The sequence below is a fragment of the Protopterus annectens genome, chromosome 13.part0, assembly GCF_019279795.1.
Source record: "Protopterus annectens isolate FY-2018-M chromosome 13.part0, PAN1.0, whole genome shotgun sequence".
Lineage (NCBI taxonomy): Eukaryota > Metazoa > Chordata > Ceratodontiformes > Protopteridae > Protopterus > Protopterus annectens.
This window is the reverse complement of record NC_056747.1, coordinates 1,105,553,393-1,105,569,489: the sequence shown is the minus strand read 5'-3', so window position 1 is coordinate 1,105,569,489 and position 16,097 is coordinate 1,105,553,393. Positions and strand designations below refer to the sequence as shown.

The 16,097-nt window shown below is 37.9% G+C and overlaps 1 protein-coding gene across 1 annotated transcript in view; it reads left to right on the top strand.

Annotated features, from left to right (window-relative positions):
- The window catches only part of LOC122788404 (protachykinin-1-like), a 164,605-nt gene that overhangs the window by 129,435 nt on the left and 19,073 nt on the right, over positions 1-16,097 (top strand). Inside the window, exon 4 of the mRNA XM_044055476.1 lies at positions 1,879-1,932. Coding sequence (XP_043911411.1) covers positions 1,879-1,932 — 54 coding nt within the window. The remainder of the gene's footprint in view (positions 1-1,878; positions 1,933-16,097) is intronic.

Here is a 16,097-nt window from a genome sequence, read left to right as displayed (position 1 = left end):
ATCTTCAACAAGAATTAATTTCAGCTAGATATTAATAGTATACCAGTCAATCTGAAAAAAAAAAGTACTAATGGCCTTGTCATATATCTCAAAATCTTACATATTTCCATGTTAACTAGAACTAGGTTCCCATGCATAAAGTCCATAATCAAAATCCTGGATTTAATATTCATGAAGATGAAATGTCAGACGTATAAAGATCACCACTAATTACTTCTCTCAGATTACACTACAATAGGAAAAGGAGAGACTATTTTCTCAGAAGAGCTATCTACTTAAGTTACAATGGTTTAACCCCAAGCAAAATCATTTCTATATGTTCTAAAGTTAATTATTTGAGCTCTTAATATTTTACCTGATACTTACTACTAAAATAAATTCACATTTGATTTTCTACTATGCTAATATTTACAAATTGTATCAGTTGTCTATGGGATTATCCACCTTCAGTGATTACTCTGTTTTGTGAATTTGTTCTGTTTTCTTTTTTTTTTCTTTTTTGAGAATCTTTTCACCCGGGCTGTGCCCATAAATGGTCTACAGTGATCAATGTATTTCACTCATAAACAAACTAAAATAAATAAAAAAATAAAATAAATATCCCCTTACTCTGAGGTACAGCAGTCTTGGAGGTAGTATATATAATTAGTAGAATTGTGAGAGGACACTTTAAACAGCATTATAGCTAGTTTTAATATTCACTGTTTTTCTCTGCGATTGAACTTCTGGGACTCACAGTCGTGGGTTTTTTTGTCATGAAGAAATTTTCTACATGCAAGTATAAAGAATTTATTTCAAATGCTCTATCATTCCTAACCTGCTTGTCCAACACAAAACAACAAAATGTTGAGATGAACAAGGTCAGGCCATATACCCCTCCCCCATATTGCCCCTGACATGGATGTAAGGCTAATCATAACACTCACATTTATGGAATCTACTTTCTTAGAAAATATATAGTCAACAACACACATTGTCAGCTTTATCAATATACAGTGCTGTACCTCTAAATATATTGAGATCACAGAACCTTAGGTAAAGGAGAAACTTCCTAATTACCATACCTTTCAACAGCACAAGAAACAGGGAAAAGCTAAAAATAATGTGAGGCAAAGGTCCAAATATAGAGACAGATTTTAAAAATTGCTCTTATAAACTTGGAAAATTGTTAGAATAACATATTTTGCATTACTGTGCATTTTCTGGAAGATAGAAAGACTAAAACTCAAATGTCTGTCATTATTTAGTGATTGCAATACTTACTACTATGTCAGAAAAACATACATTTTACAGGGAACACACCAAAAATAAACAGCAAAAATCTGGACATTTTGTGAAATACTGGACAGTTGAGATGTAGTACCACTAAACATTAACCAAAAGGAGGAGAAGCATTACATATTACCATGTTCCTGATAACTTCAATGGACATTTTCATTCAAATACAGCAGTCAACAAAATCAGTTTGTCAACTCCTATTATCTCAAAACATTGCCTGACAGTTAGAAGACTACCCCCTGAAACAGCTACTCAAGTTATAGCCTGACATGTAGAATGGATGCCTCCTCTGTCCATTGGAAGTCACTCAGTCAGCCCACTGCAGACCTCCCCTCCATACAACCATGCTGCACACAGCTACATGTTTACCAGATGCTGCCTTATCCATTTTGTGGAAAAAAAGTATGCACTATAAGTGAATATTTCACACTACCTTTCCTTTTGTAATGGTCATTTTACCATTAAACCAGCAGAGTAGAGAAAAATATAAGTCTGATTTATGATAGTTATAAAGCTTTAGTATTCATTTTCAAACTATCAGTAGCAATCATTGAAGTGTTGTTTAAGCAGAGCTGATGTTTAACTTGTTTGCTTCCCTAGGATACAAAGGAGATATGTTTTTTGGACTCATGGGCCGGAGGTCATCAAGCGGAGGTGAGTAATTAGTTGTCTTGCACAATGAATTCTTTAGTAGGACAGCCAGAACCTTCAACAGGTAATGGTCTGGCCTGTCGTAAATGTACTGTTAAATGTTACTTTCTACTTTGTTTCCAACTTTTTTATTATTGGTATAACATGTACTGCAGGACATACATGATTTTTTTTCAATGTCATGCAGAACTTAATTCTTCTCAAACAATATTGCAATTACTGGCCAAGAACTTGTCTTTATAACATCTAAACATTCACAGCTGAATGGCTTTATAATCTTTATGATCTAATTAATAAGAATATAGGTTTTACCTCCCCTTCCTCTCCCCTCACCTAGCCACCCTGCCTCACACCATCTGATCCTTGCTTTCCTTTATTTGCAGGCTCTGGCTCACACAATCTCTCAGACCTGTTATAACATGCATTACTACCTGACTTCATCTCAACTCCAAATACATATCCAACTGACTTGCACCTAGCTTCCTCTCACTACCATGTATACTACTCAGTCAGTCTCCTCTTACTCCTCTATCTTCCCCTTCCATCCCACTAGCCCTTCTAGCTTGTTCCACCTTCGTGTGGAGCTTCTGCTTTATATCTGCTTGAGGTTAGTGCAATGTTTGTAGATAAGATTTTGGTATATGAGTTTAGAACAGTATCCGTTTGAGCTTAGTACTCTCTGTATATACATCCTACCTTTATTCCTAGCCTTTAGCTAGATATTGGTATATCTGTTCATTACTATGTTTCATATTGTATGTATAGCTAATGTTTGCTGCAGTATGTATTATTTGCTATTGTATGTATATTCAATTGTTCTTCATGTACTCTGCTGCTCATTTATTGTTCTGTGGAGCTTTTCTCCCCGGGCCTTCACTGAAAAAGGACCTGTGTCCAGTTGAAATTTCCCAGTAAACAAATGTAAATAAATAAATAAATAAGGTTTAATTTTCTTAGCAGACTTTCTGGAAGATAAGAGGAGTGTACAAATGTGTTACTGATATAAGCACCTTCATCACCTGACCAAGTCAGCTACTGTGAAGATCACCTGTTTCAACCTTGATGCATTAATTTATTTTGTCCTTTTAGCTAGATAAAACCCACTAGACATTGTACCTGTGTTCAGAGGTGATCCAAGTCCTTTACAAAAAAGCAACCAGTACATCTACATTTGTGTTCAAGCTGTAACCCTAATCCTGTCATAACTTAGATATTACCAAGGCAAGGATGATAGGCTTTAATGTCTCAAAACAAAAGGCCCACTCTCTCTCTCACTCACTCTCTAGGGGAAGATCTAGCCTTTTAGGAAATGGGTCCATCATACCAATGTTTTCTCAAGCTGCTTTGGCAGCACCTTTTACAATATTAACAAAAAGGGGCACCATAACTGACTGCTAAGCCCCCTCTGCAGATGGTCTAACCTAGGTATGTGGGATGGTCAAAACAAATGGTTTCACAAAAGATACATAGATTTAAAATAGAAATATATAAGGAAGTAAGTATATAAATGTGTATTTGCCCTTCCTCTGCTCTGACTGGGTTGTTTGTAGGTTTCATGTGGTAACCATTTGAAATGTCTGAACCCACCAGAGTGACTCCCAAAATGCAGAGACTGAATAGTCGAAAAAAACGACTTACATATACTAAGTATGAGATGCCAGTTCTTGGAATATTCCCTTTTCTCTGAGGTATGGCAATTTTGGAGTTGGTATATATAAGTTTGGGGGGTATGGTGGGTTTGCCTTCAACATGGGGTGTATGGGGGGGGGGGCTTGCCACCCTGAAAAAAGAAGTTTAAAGGACAAGAGCAGTTTTCAAGATTCAGTCTTCTCCTTTGTTTTCAGTCTTATTATTCTTTTTTGGTTTGTCAGCACTTGGTATTTTGAGTGCCAACATTTGAATAGGGAGCCGTATCACATACATATAATGGAGAAATGATGCTTCAAAACTGCAGCCAGTGCTCAGTTACTTCAACAGTTTACTGGTATATCACTGGGAAGTCCCAGGTTTGATTATGAGCTCAAATGTGCCTTTTGTTTGGTAGTGCTTCTGGACTTTGACCAGAACCTTAGTCTCCAAATTAATATAGCAGTTTGAGTTCTGCTTCAAGCAGATAGCGCACTTGCTTTTACTGCTTTAGGCAGATAGTACACTTGTCTTTAGTATTGAAGTATCAGAAGACCATAGGTTCTCTTCCCACCAAAAGTGGCTGGATTCATTAAGGGGGGGTAGCATAATGGCTAAAGCATTCACCTCTCCGACACAAGATACAGGCTTTTATTCTCACATTTAAAAAGGAAATTGGCCGAGTTTAAAATGGCCCACAAGGGCAACTAACTTAGTACTTACTTAGGAACCTATGAATGTGTTTTGCACTTTATTCTTCACCTTTTTGCTGATTGCTTGATTTATTGTTTTTGGAGGAAGAAGGTTTTCTTGTACTTATTTTGTATGTGCTCCATGCAAAGTCTGGGTTATGGGGAAAAAAGGGTCTAGAGACCAGCCGATGTTCCTGGTCAAAAAACAAATAGGTAAAAAATGGTTAACATATGAATATGTAGTTGCACTGTAGATGCACTTCCTCTGTTCTCATACATATGTGTGCATGTGCATCTATGCATGTGTGTGTGTGTGTGTGTGTGTGTGTGTGTGTGTGTGTGTCATGTAAATACAAGAGAGAGTTATGCTTTAAGATCTTGGCCTCTTCCTGGCTGTTTTATTAGCTTAATTGTACAGCAGATAGAATGGGGGACCTGGTGGGTCTAGATCTATTTCCTAACTAAAGTGCTCACTTCTCTGGTTATGCAGCCTTGCTGACAAAGGCTTCTAACTGATAAGAGCAATTTTGGCTCAGACAGCATGTTGCTTTGTCCCCTCCTTTTCTTCTTTGTCTAATTATTTATGTTTTGTTGGGGAGGGGAAGGTATTCCTGCATTTGCTCCATAATGATCCTGGATCGTGGATGAAAAAAGGTCTGGGGACAAGCCCATTCACATGCTAAAAATAGAAATAGTAAATAATTATTGAAGTATACATATAAATGTATGTAGCTTTAATTCATCTGTTCTTATTGGTCTGTTTGTGTGTAATATATATATATATATATATATATATATATATGTCAATATATATGAGAGAGAGAGAGAAGATTCTTTTGAAGCATTTAAGAAACATCCAGCCTCTTAACGCTTAGTACTACAGGAGCTGGCAGAATGATTCAGAGAGTTTGGGTTCAATTCCTAGTTGAAGTATATAGGTCTTCAGCGCTGTGTTCCTAGGCATTGATCAAGGCCTTTGCCTTTGAAAGCTTCTAAATGGTACAGCAGTTTATTTGAGCATTGGTTCAGAGAGGATATTAACTCTCTCTCTTTTCCCATCTTGTGGCACAAATTAATTATATACAAATAAAACCAAATGGAGGAGTCACTGCAGCTAATTATAGTTAATGCTCAGTGACAGCAATGTGGGTGGGTGGGGTAGAAACCACATGACAAACCACTGCTATGGTGCAAAACAACAAAAATCACTTAAAGCAGCATAAAACATAACCGCGTTGTGTGGATTGTGCAAATCTAGCTATAACATTCTAATTACATGTTATACTATGAAATGTTTCTTATATATTATATTTGGCTTAACTTAAAACACACTTATACAACATCTGACATATTTTGAATGTGCCCTTTTGATTATAGAGTCTAAAAATCTCCTTGAGGTTCATGAGTGGAATCAGCCATTTAGCTAATGTCAAATGTGGTCTTCTTTTACAATACATAATAAATAAACTAAAAAATGGAGCTTTCATACACTCCATATGATTGGCTACAGCAGATAAATGAATTGTGTAAATTAGAACCATGCAGGTATTGCAACTAAATGAACTGTTTTGTTCTTGAAATGAGATTTGTTGATAAAGTGATACCCAGCTAAAATCGGTCCTTAGCAGCACTGCACTGGCAGCAATCAATCAATCAATCAATCAGTCAATAAACAAATAAGTATGACTGTATCTGAACTTCGTTTTACTGTATGCCACTCAACCTCTGTGTGTTAAAAGTCATTCATGACAGAGAGTCAGAAAGAAGAGAACTTTCTTATTTTTCAGAACAGGTATCCAAATACTAAAATGATATAAGTTACTGTAGTAGTTAGGAATAAGGAACCCTGTTAAAGAATGATATTTAATAATGTATATACCCCTAACTATGCCTAACTTTATGAAGATGCTTTATATATGGTATTTTTTTCTATGGATAACATTCCCCACATGCGCGCGCACGCACACACACACACACACACACACACACACACACACACACACACACACACACACACACAACACACACAACACACACACACAGACACACATATAATTATTTTTACTCAGTTTTGCACCTCATAATAGGTTCATAGGTTGGTACTAGGCTATCGGCCCTAGGACCTATACAAGCCTGGCCATAACAATTCACTGGATATTTTTTCCTACAATATTTATTTCCCTGGACCCCTGTCTAGCAGGGCGAATGACATGATCCCCGTGTGAATTTCCTATCTCCCATCCAGTCGTCAAGGTTCCTATTGAAGAGGGCCAAGGAGGCGCTCTGCTTGACTTGTATGAGCTGTCTATTCCAGAGTATGGGGAGTCTCTGGGTCAGGAACTTATCCCTTCAGCATGTTTTGTTCATTGCGATGACAAGGTTTAGATCCCTGGAGCATGTGACTCTGAGGGATTGGGATTTCTTTAAGTGGAGAAGCTCCAACAGCTCAGGGTTTGACATGGCCTTGTATGTTAAGCAGGGATCACCTCTGAGTAGACGATATGCCACAGAGTACAGCTGGAGTTTTTTTAGACGGTCAGCATATGGCATTTGCTTTAGGCCTGTGATTCTTTTAGTGAGGTATTTCTTCAGCCTTTCCAGCTGTTGCAGATGTCTTGTGAGGTACATACCAAATGAGGTGTTGTACTCTATAATGGGTCTAATGAGGGATGAGTACAGTGGGACAATGATCTCCTTTTTTCTGGATGAAAAGCCCTTAGTGATGAGGTGTGCCACATAGAAGGATTTCCTGACTGTTGTGGTGATGTGGTTATCAAAGGTGAGACCACTGTCTACCTGTGTCCCTAAGTCTCTCATCACTCTTTCAGTGTTTACTGTACTGCCACCTATGTGGTAATTCATGGGTACATGTTTTTTCCCAAAGGGGATAACTATACATTTCTTGGCATTAAGCTTGAGCCCATGGCTCTGGCACCAAGCATCTGTTTCTGTAAGGCCCTTTTGTAGAATATCCACATCATTTGGGGATTCAATAATGGTTCCCAGTTTGCAATCATCTGCAAACTTTGTTAGCCACAGTCCTTTAGTGTTGGCCTGTACTTCAGAGAAGTAGATGCCAAACAAGAGCGGTCCCAGGACTGAACCCTGACGTACTCCACTTGTCACTTATCTGGAGCTGGATTTGGCTACTTTTACAGTCTGGGTTCTGTCAGTAAACCAGTTAGCAACCCATCGAGTGGCATAGGGATTTATGCCCATTTTAGTTAGTTTATCTATGATTCCAGAGTGGGGGATGGTGTTGAAGGCCTTGACGAGGTCCAGATAGGCTGTGTGGACCACCTTACCCTCGTCCACAGCTCTGGAGACTGATTCGAAGAAGTTAATCAGGTTCAGGAGACAAGATCGGCCCTTCACAAACCCAAACTGCGTGGGGTCCAGTGTTTGAAGGTTGCCAATGTTTTTGTTTATAAGTTCCATAATAATGCGTTCCATGCCCTTGCAGAGCAGGCTTGTCAGACTGATGGGACAGTAGTTCCTGGGATCCAAGGTGGATCCCCCCTTGTGGAGTGGGATAACTGTAACTGTGCGCCACTCAGTGGGCACAAAGCCTGAGGTAAGGCTATGATTAAACGTGACACTTAGGTGAGGTGCCAGTTCATTTTGTAGTTCATGTAGTACACAGCCTGGGATGTCATCTGGTCCCATGGATGTTGCATTCTTAGCTTTGGGGAGTGCGGGTTTCTACCTGTGTGGCCGTGATTACTGGAATTTGGCGATCTTTTGGTATTGAAATGGGCCCTTTAGGGGGTGAGAGGGGGGTGAATTTGGCACTAAATCGATCTGCCAGGATATTGGCAATATCCTTGGGATCAGTATATTTAATGCCATTCTGTTGTATCTCAGAGCAGATCTGAGCATTGCCATTTAGATTCTTGACATAACTATAAAATGCCTTGTGGTTGTTTTTGGAAACTTTGGCAATTTTATTTTCATAACTAGCTTTGGTGGATTTTATGAAGGATCTCAGCTTCTTACTGAGGCTGGTAAGGGAGCTTTTTGTATCCTGGGATCTTCCTCTTTTCTGCAACAGTTTCTTCCTTCTGTTGTATAGTTTGTTTATGGCAGGGGACTACCAGATTGGCTTCCTTTTTTTGGATGAGAGCATCTTGGTTCTATTTGGGATGGCACGATTCATGCATGAGTGGATGTGCTTGTACACTGCCTTAGTGTAGGATTCAGCAGATGAACTTTCAGTTCCCGTCTGCATGGGTGTCATGACGTTTGTCACTTCTGACTTGAGTAGAATGAAGTTGGCTTTGGAGAAGTTTTTTACGGAGGTTTCCTTACTGAGGGGTGGTGGTGGGGTGTGGATGTCAAGGGTGATTTGCTTATGGTCAGACCTGACCAATGAGGTGGTGACCACTGGTGTGGAGCATCTATCTCGCATGTTGATAATGACCAGGTCTAGGATATTGGAGCCCCTGGTGGGATTAGTTGATCCAGGGTCGTTGGAATTTATGAATTCCAAGAACCATTGGGATAATGTCAGCATAGGGTCTGCTTCATTAACTCAGACACCAAGTACTCAAGTTTCACTGACTCACTGTGAATTGCTCAAGTCATAGCATGCTCTTGATTTGTGGCAAGTTTTATAAAAGTGTTTTTTGTAATAGAGAAAGTCCCTTTACAGCCCCTGATCCCCACACCGCTAGACTATAAATATACTGCCTCCAATGTTGCATAAACTCAGAGAAAGTATATTTAGAGACATAGCCAGTGCATTTGAGTGTGTAACAGTAGAATACATGGTTGAATATTCAGTTGTGAGCAAATGTACTAGAAGCAACACCTTCACTGTATCCCTAATCTTCATCATCTCCATAGATCTCACAAATGATGACTTCCAAGGTCCCCATTTTTGTCAAATGAAGGTGAGGTCTGATACAAGATGTAGGGACAGCCTTACTCCAGAAAGACATCCAGCTACAAGTTCCAAAGTAACTTTGTTCCATTACAGCAGAGACAGAAAAGCAAAAGAACAATGCACATGTGACCTCTTAATGAAGTACATGAAATATTTTGCACATTTTGCTGATGTTCTGCAGTGGACACTTGGGCTAATGACATTGGAATCTCCTCCTGCCATTCAGTAGGCTATAGCTATATTTTATATGGAGCATGAATTAAACTAGAACTGTGTCCTCTATACATTTCTTTCAGACTATCAAATCACTTTAATACATAAATATTTAAATATATATACACTTGTCAAATTAAACTTGATCAGATATAGTTTTTGATGAGAAAAAATGCACAGATTTTTTTTTTGGTGGTAGACAAAGCTCTTGTATGCTTGGAGCTCTGATCTCATAGGCCCTTAACTTTTATAGTCAATTTCCAGGATACTGCATCATGAGGTAAAGGTCAGATTTTGAAGAAATGAACTGTTAAACCCCATTCAGTCAAATCACAATCAACTAAATAACCAAGACACACACATATCTCTCTATCTAGCTATATGTATATCTATCTATCTATATATTTACACACACACACATATACATAAACACACACACACACACACACACATATATATATATATATATATATATATATATATATATATATATATATACATATATATATGGCTCTGTTATTTGTGATAGAATGATCACAGTGTTGACATCTATTTGTTTGACACCACAGAGGAAGTAGATGGTTGACATGTGCAAGAGACAGATGATCCCAGAGTTGTGGACTATTTCCTTTCCCTGGGGATTGTGTGATCTTCGAGTTACTATATATAATTAGCAGGGAATATGTGAATGGAGCAATCCCCCAAATGGGGGGGGTGCAAGTGGCTTGCCCCCCTGGAGAAAGCCCTACTGTTGGTTTAGTCTACTCCGGAGTAATCCTGAGAGATATATAGATATATATAGATAGATACAGATATTTATATGTGTGTACATATATACATGTATGCGTGAGTGTATTTGTGTGTGTGTATGACATGGTTATATAAAATGTAAGTGTGCCTTTAAATGTGCTTGCAGAATGTATTCTGCAGTTTGTAGTGTGGTAACATTCTCACAGTAGTTGGATACATCTGTAACACAGAGGGCTAAAGTCAGGAAAATAGTTTCTCACATAGATGTTGACCTGGAAGAATGGAGTGAGGAAGTGAGACCTCAGTTGGGCCTATCCTGTGGATTGTAACCTGGGGATTATACCTTGTCAAACTGCTTGCTTTTAAGGGTGGCCACGGTGGTGCAGCGGTTAGCGTTGCCATCTCACAGCAAGAGGTTCTCTGGTTCGATCCTCGGCTGGGGTGCCTTTTGTGCGAAGTCTGCATGTCCTCCCTGTGGTCACATGGGTTTCCTCTGGGTGTTCTAGTTTCCTCCATATCCCAAAGACATGCTGTAGGTTGATTGGACACTCTAAATTGGCCATAGGAGTGAGTGCATGAGTGTGTGTGCCTTCTGTGGAAGGTTGGGTGCCAGGCTGGCAACTCGACACTGTAAAACTCCACTGCCAATCATGAGTGGACAAGTGATCTGCTGTGGTATTCACTGCTTAAAACCATGTTATATGGTGATTAAGTTCTTTTTTTGCTTTTATTTATTTAATTAATTCCATGTGTTCATTTAACTGGGATTGTCCAAATGGACTAACTATCTCATCTTCAGTGGAGGCCTAGGGGAGAAAAGCTCCAAAGTAGAAACAGAATAACAGCATTTACAAGAATGAACATTAACATATTTATAGAAATCAGCACTGCTACCTAACAAAAGTTACCATTCTGCACATTACAATATGCAATGAATAGTTAACAGTAGATAGAAAGAGTGTGCATACACTTGCTACATATTAAATAATCATTTGTTACTGAGAAGGAAAGATTCTAGAGGTAGATCATTTATAAGAGAAAATATAGAGGTGTGGATTGAGGAAGAAGTAAACAGGAGAAGGAAGAGTGATGAACTAAACGGGGTTTGACAAGAAGGTTGAGAGCCCAAGAGAAAAGGATAAGTTAAGTAGGAGTGAACTAGATGTGGTTAGAATGAATGAAGAGTTTGGTTGAGGTTAGTAATGTTATATGGGAACATGAGCAGTTCCATTTCTCACTTAGATACAGTTTAAGTTTGTTCTACAATGTTTTATGGTACGTTTCAAGGTCTAATTCTTGTGGCATAAAATTCCATATTCTAGTAACATGCAGTGAGTAGAGATTCTCACCAAAGTGGCTATAGGGTGTTTTGTTTTGTTTTTAGGTTTTTATTTCAGATTGGAGGTATCTAGTAGGATTATACATTTTGATGAGGTGATGAATTGATAGTTATTTGACTGGATTATGTAGTGTGTAATACATGGCTCATTAATGAGAGAGTAAGAGTGCATCATGGAGCTCTAAGCAGTCTAGAATTTTCTAGTTTTAGGGTTATACAGTGGAGGGTTTATGGGGTAAATTGGTGGTAAACTGTATTACTTCATCATATGATTGTGCTAGTTTGTTGAGTTTGGTCTTTTGGATATTGCATAAGGTAATGTAGGGAGAAGAAAAGTTTGAGCTGCTTTAATTAGTGATGATTTCAGTAGGAAGGGTTTTACTCTATATAAGGATGCAAATGTTTGTTTGCTTTATTTAAGATGTAATCTATGTGTCTCTCAAATTTCTAGATGTTGTCTGTGATGACTCACGGTAATTTGGTTTCAGAAAATTGCTCTATGACTGTGTGACGAAATTAGACACTGTTATTTGTGCTAGCATGCCTGACTGAGTTTTTGTACATAATTCCATATTAACCTGTGTATTATATGACAGCATGACAAGCTTTGATATTGTAAATAAGTTCTTACATGTTGATTTATAATATGTTTGTACAGAATGTTTTAAAGACTTGAACAGTGTTCTTTACATTTCTAACTGTGCATGTTTGTAAAGAAAGATTCTAAAGGCAAATTGTCTCAGATTCAGCTGATCAGTAGATGATGTCACTGGAATGTTGACAGTTGCTATGTGTTACTGTCAGAAGCTGAAAGACAGGAAGGAACTTTTGGAAAACAGCTGGTGGTTGATTTTCGAAATATGAAATGAAAATTAGAACTGGAACAGTTGTCAAGCTAGTCTATAAAACAGCATGCTGGAGACAGTTAGTGGTCAGTTTCCAGAAGTCAGTTACAATTGTTAGTTGAACTGTGCAGTGAATACTGGCTACATCCTATAATAATATTGCAAGATTTGCCACTGGTAATCCCTATAGAACCCATCACTGTCAGAATCTAAAACAACTAGGATGGCTTGAGTTACAAAATCAGCTTCAATATAGTCAACTTATCATTGCACATAAGATCCTCTACCTCCCAAATAATACTCCGATATTTTCAAACATCATTACCCCCCTATAAAAATCTTACTAACTTACGATCATCAAATAAGTTGTTAGTTAACATTAGTAAGTCAAACAACTTGGCAGGTGATTCTCTGTTCACAAACACTACTGGGAAAAAATGGAACCTTCTACCTACTGTACTAACTTCTCTTCCTTCTCTACCCCTCTTCAAACAAAAACTGAAAATATTCCTCAGAACAAAATGGCTATGCCCTTGCAACAACCCTGACTAGCTGATTAACTCTACTAATTTTCCTTCTACTTTCCCTCTTTGACACCACTGTTCTTATTTCATTTGTAAGTAGAACTGTTTACTTGTAAGCTACTATGATTGACTCTTTATAAATGTCGTATCCTATAATTTTGTAAATAGTATTTTTTTAACCATTGTCTTCGATATTTTGCAATTAATTATTTACCAGTGTGTTTTATATTTTTGTAAATAATTACTAACCAGTGTGTACTAAAATGTATATCAGTATTTTTTTTTCTATGTAAACTTTATTTTATTCTATACTATTTTTACTTTTTATTTGTTATTGTCCTGGAGCTTTTCTCCCCGGGCCTCTACTGAAAATGGACATATATCCAGTTAGACTAGCCCGGTCAACAAATATAAAATAAATAAATAAATAAATAACAAATACCTAAAATGACTCACCAAAAACTGTAAGCCTGCCTTTACTCTGTTGTAGTAATTTAGTTTAGATCAGGGACAGTGTTCCTTAGTCAGATTGGAAAATTATAACTAATCAGTTAAATCAGTTAGAGTTTTTTTCTAAATATTGGATTTCTATCCTTCAGTATTGATTTCATTTTCCTGGTGATTGAGCTATGTTTGTTCATTGGAAATTACTGTTTTATATTTTAATCATTTTGCTCAGTATTAAATATTTTATTAACTTACATTGGGGCTGGTCAATCACTGTTTTTATTTAGTGATTTGAGAATTTTTATACTTGCCTTGATAACTTCCTGGGCCACTCTGAAAGCCTGGCCGCTTAAGTCATTTGCTACTATTTGTTTTAGTATTTAATTTTCATAATTGGACACCCCTTTAGAAGGGCATGAAGACACTTTGATTGGTGGCAGCATTACCATATTATTTTGGGGAAGGGACACAACTGGAAATCTGTCTCAGGCTTTCCCAGAAGTGTTTGGATATGCAAGATTTTAATTTAAGTGTGAGTATATCACAGTTCTTAAACTGGGACACATTCTGCTGAAGTGTAATAAGGAGTTACATTAGGGGTGGACAGAAGTATACAGTCCAGTCCCAGGTTATAGAGCATGTTCCTGTTGTGCTCTTGGGTTGAATTTGTGCAATATTACTGCTGTTTAAGTGACAGTCTCACATTGGAGTCAGTCATGAGGATTGAAGCTCCTTGGTTACTGACCCAGGATAGTAAGGGAAGTCACATTAATGTTGGCAGTCCAGTGGGATATTATCTGGATGTCACAGGCTGCATTATCTAAAGAATGGACATTCAGGATTGCTTTGCTTTATTTTGAATGTATTTGGCAGAAACAGTACTTTTATTTTCATTGTTTTTTAGCATTCAGTAGGAGCGGAGATTGTTGCAGACATGTCTGTAAATATAGTACATAATGAAACAATGACCTTTATGTAGCTCATTCTGAAATAGCTGACAACAAATATACAATTAGTATAATCAAGGAATTTATCAGGCATGGCTGAAATATTGAAGAATAAACCATGTAATGCTGTTATAGTAATATTTAAAATGATCACATTTTGTCATATTAAATGACTATTGAATTCAGATATGTATATCATACAATTACATTATAGCTTTTTTGAAAATCAGTATATTATATTGCAGTATTTTTGCTTAAAGTTTGATCATATTTTGCAGCACACATTTTCATCTTTGCATGTAATATACTAAAACAACTTTACAAATAATGCAGCTAATGACTCAAGAATTTAAGAGTCATACATCTTCCTAAAGTACCAAAATTATAGGAAACTATTCTATTTAAAAAATAAAACAGTAAACTCGCTAGATGCACTCATATACAAGTCTTTACAGACAATTTCTCCAAACACTAAACAAACTAGATGTTACTAACAATATATGTAGACTTACAGCATACCTGAAAAGGGTGAATCTATCATGGACCAAGATCTCTGGCAACTCCCACTCCCTCACTGTCCTAGAACTCAAAAATCCCACTTTGTTCCTGGGTGAATATTGACCTCTTCCTCCAACCCCACTAATTTATTCTTTCCTCCAGACTCTTACCCCCCTTATCATCTAATAGTTTTGTGGAGGATACATTGTATCTATTCATCAGCTCCTCCCCCCATCCTTCTCTAACGTAGCTAATAGGCAACTTAAGTTAAGTTCATAATGCCTTCCCCATTCATAGAGTGGTCTTCCTCCTCTTCTCTAACCTCACATTTCATGATCTCTTTTATGTTGGCTGCCTTTCTACCCTCCATGTCCCTTTCATGTTCATTCCTGAAGAGCTCATATGTAAGCATCAGCAGGTACCACATTATCTTATCATTGGCCCATGCCTGTAATGCTAGTGATGTCCATCTTTCTCTCTTTCATTACTATTCCTGATTCCCCATATTCCTACTCTGGGTCCATGCATTGCAAAGCAATTCTACCCAGCTATACTTCATCACCCTTGTCTGAACTCTGCTATGTTTTGTATCTGTTTTAACCTTCTGCCTATTGCATGAACATGTAATTATTTGTGTGTGTGTGTGGGGGGGGGTGCTTCTGTGACGCTCATTCCCCTTTTTTCTTAATTTAAAGTATGATCAAAAAGATGTACTTTTCAAAATTAAAAACTAAGCCCCAGCATCCCTTGTGGATTAAAGTGAAACATTTCCTGATATACAGATGGTCTCCCTAACAAGTTTCCTGTCAATCTCTTATCATTTCCAGGCCCTTCTCCACTGTCTTCTCCCACAGCCAGTCATTATACTCCCATACTCCTATTCTTTCTCAAGGTGCTGGATGCTGGTACATGTAACACTTATGAGGATGCTGTCTCCGATCTCCTCTTCTAACATCTGTCTATCACTTCTGTAGCTATGCTTCCTGCCACCTCAACTGTCACCTCACTCATGTCACTGGTGTCTGTGTGCACCACAATATGCACCTTGTCACTCTGGTTACCCTCCCCACTTCTTACTAAGTCAAAGCCCTGAAAGTCCAATCTCCAAATTCTCCCTTTTCATGACTCAATCATCATGATGAATGAGTCTCCAATATGAAAAACCTTCTTATCTCTCTCCAAATAGTCTATCATCTCAATTACTTCCTATCCCATGCCATTAATCCCCTCCTCCATTTGCAAACTTTCTCCCTCCACATAAAACACCCAACCCTACTCAGTATCTCTGCTGCTGGTCTCCCTTCCTGTGCTGGATCTGATCCCTTTCCCGTCTTGCCTCTGCTCTCCTTGCAAGGCGTCCCTTCTGTTGTTTGTTTTGCCCTCTGCCCCTGCCAACTCTGTT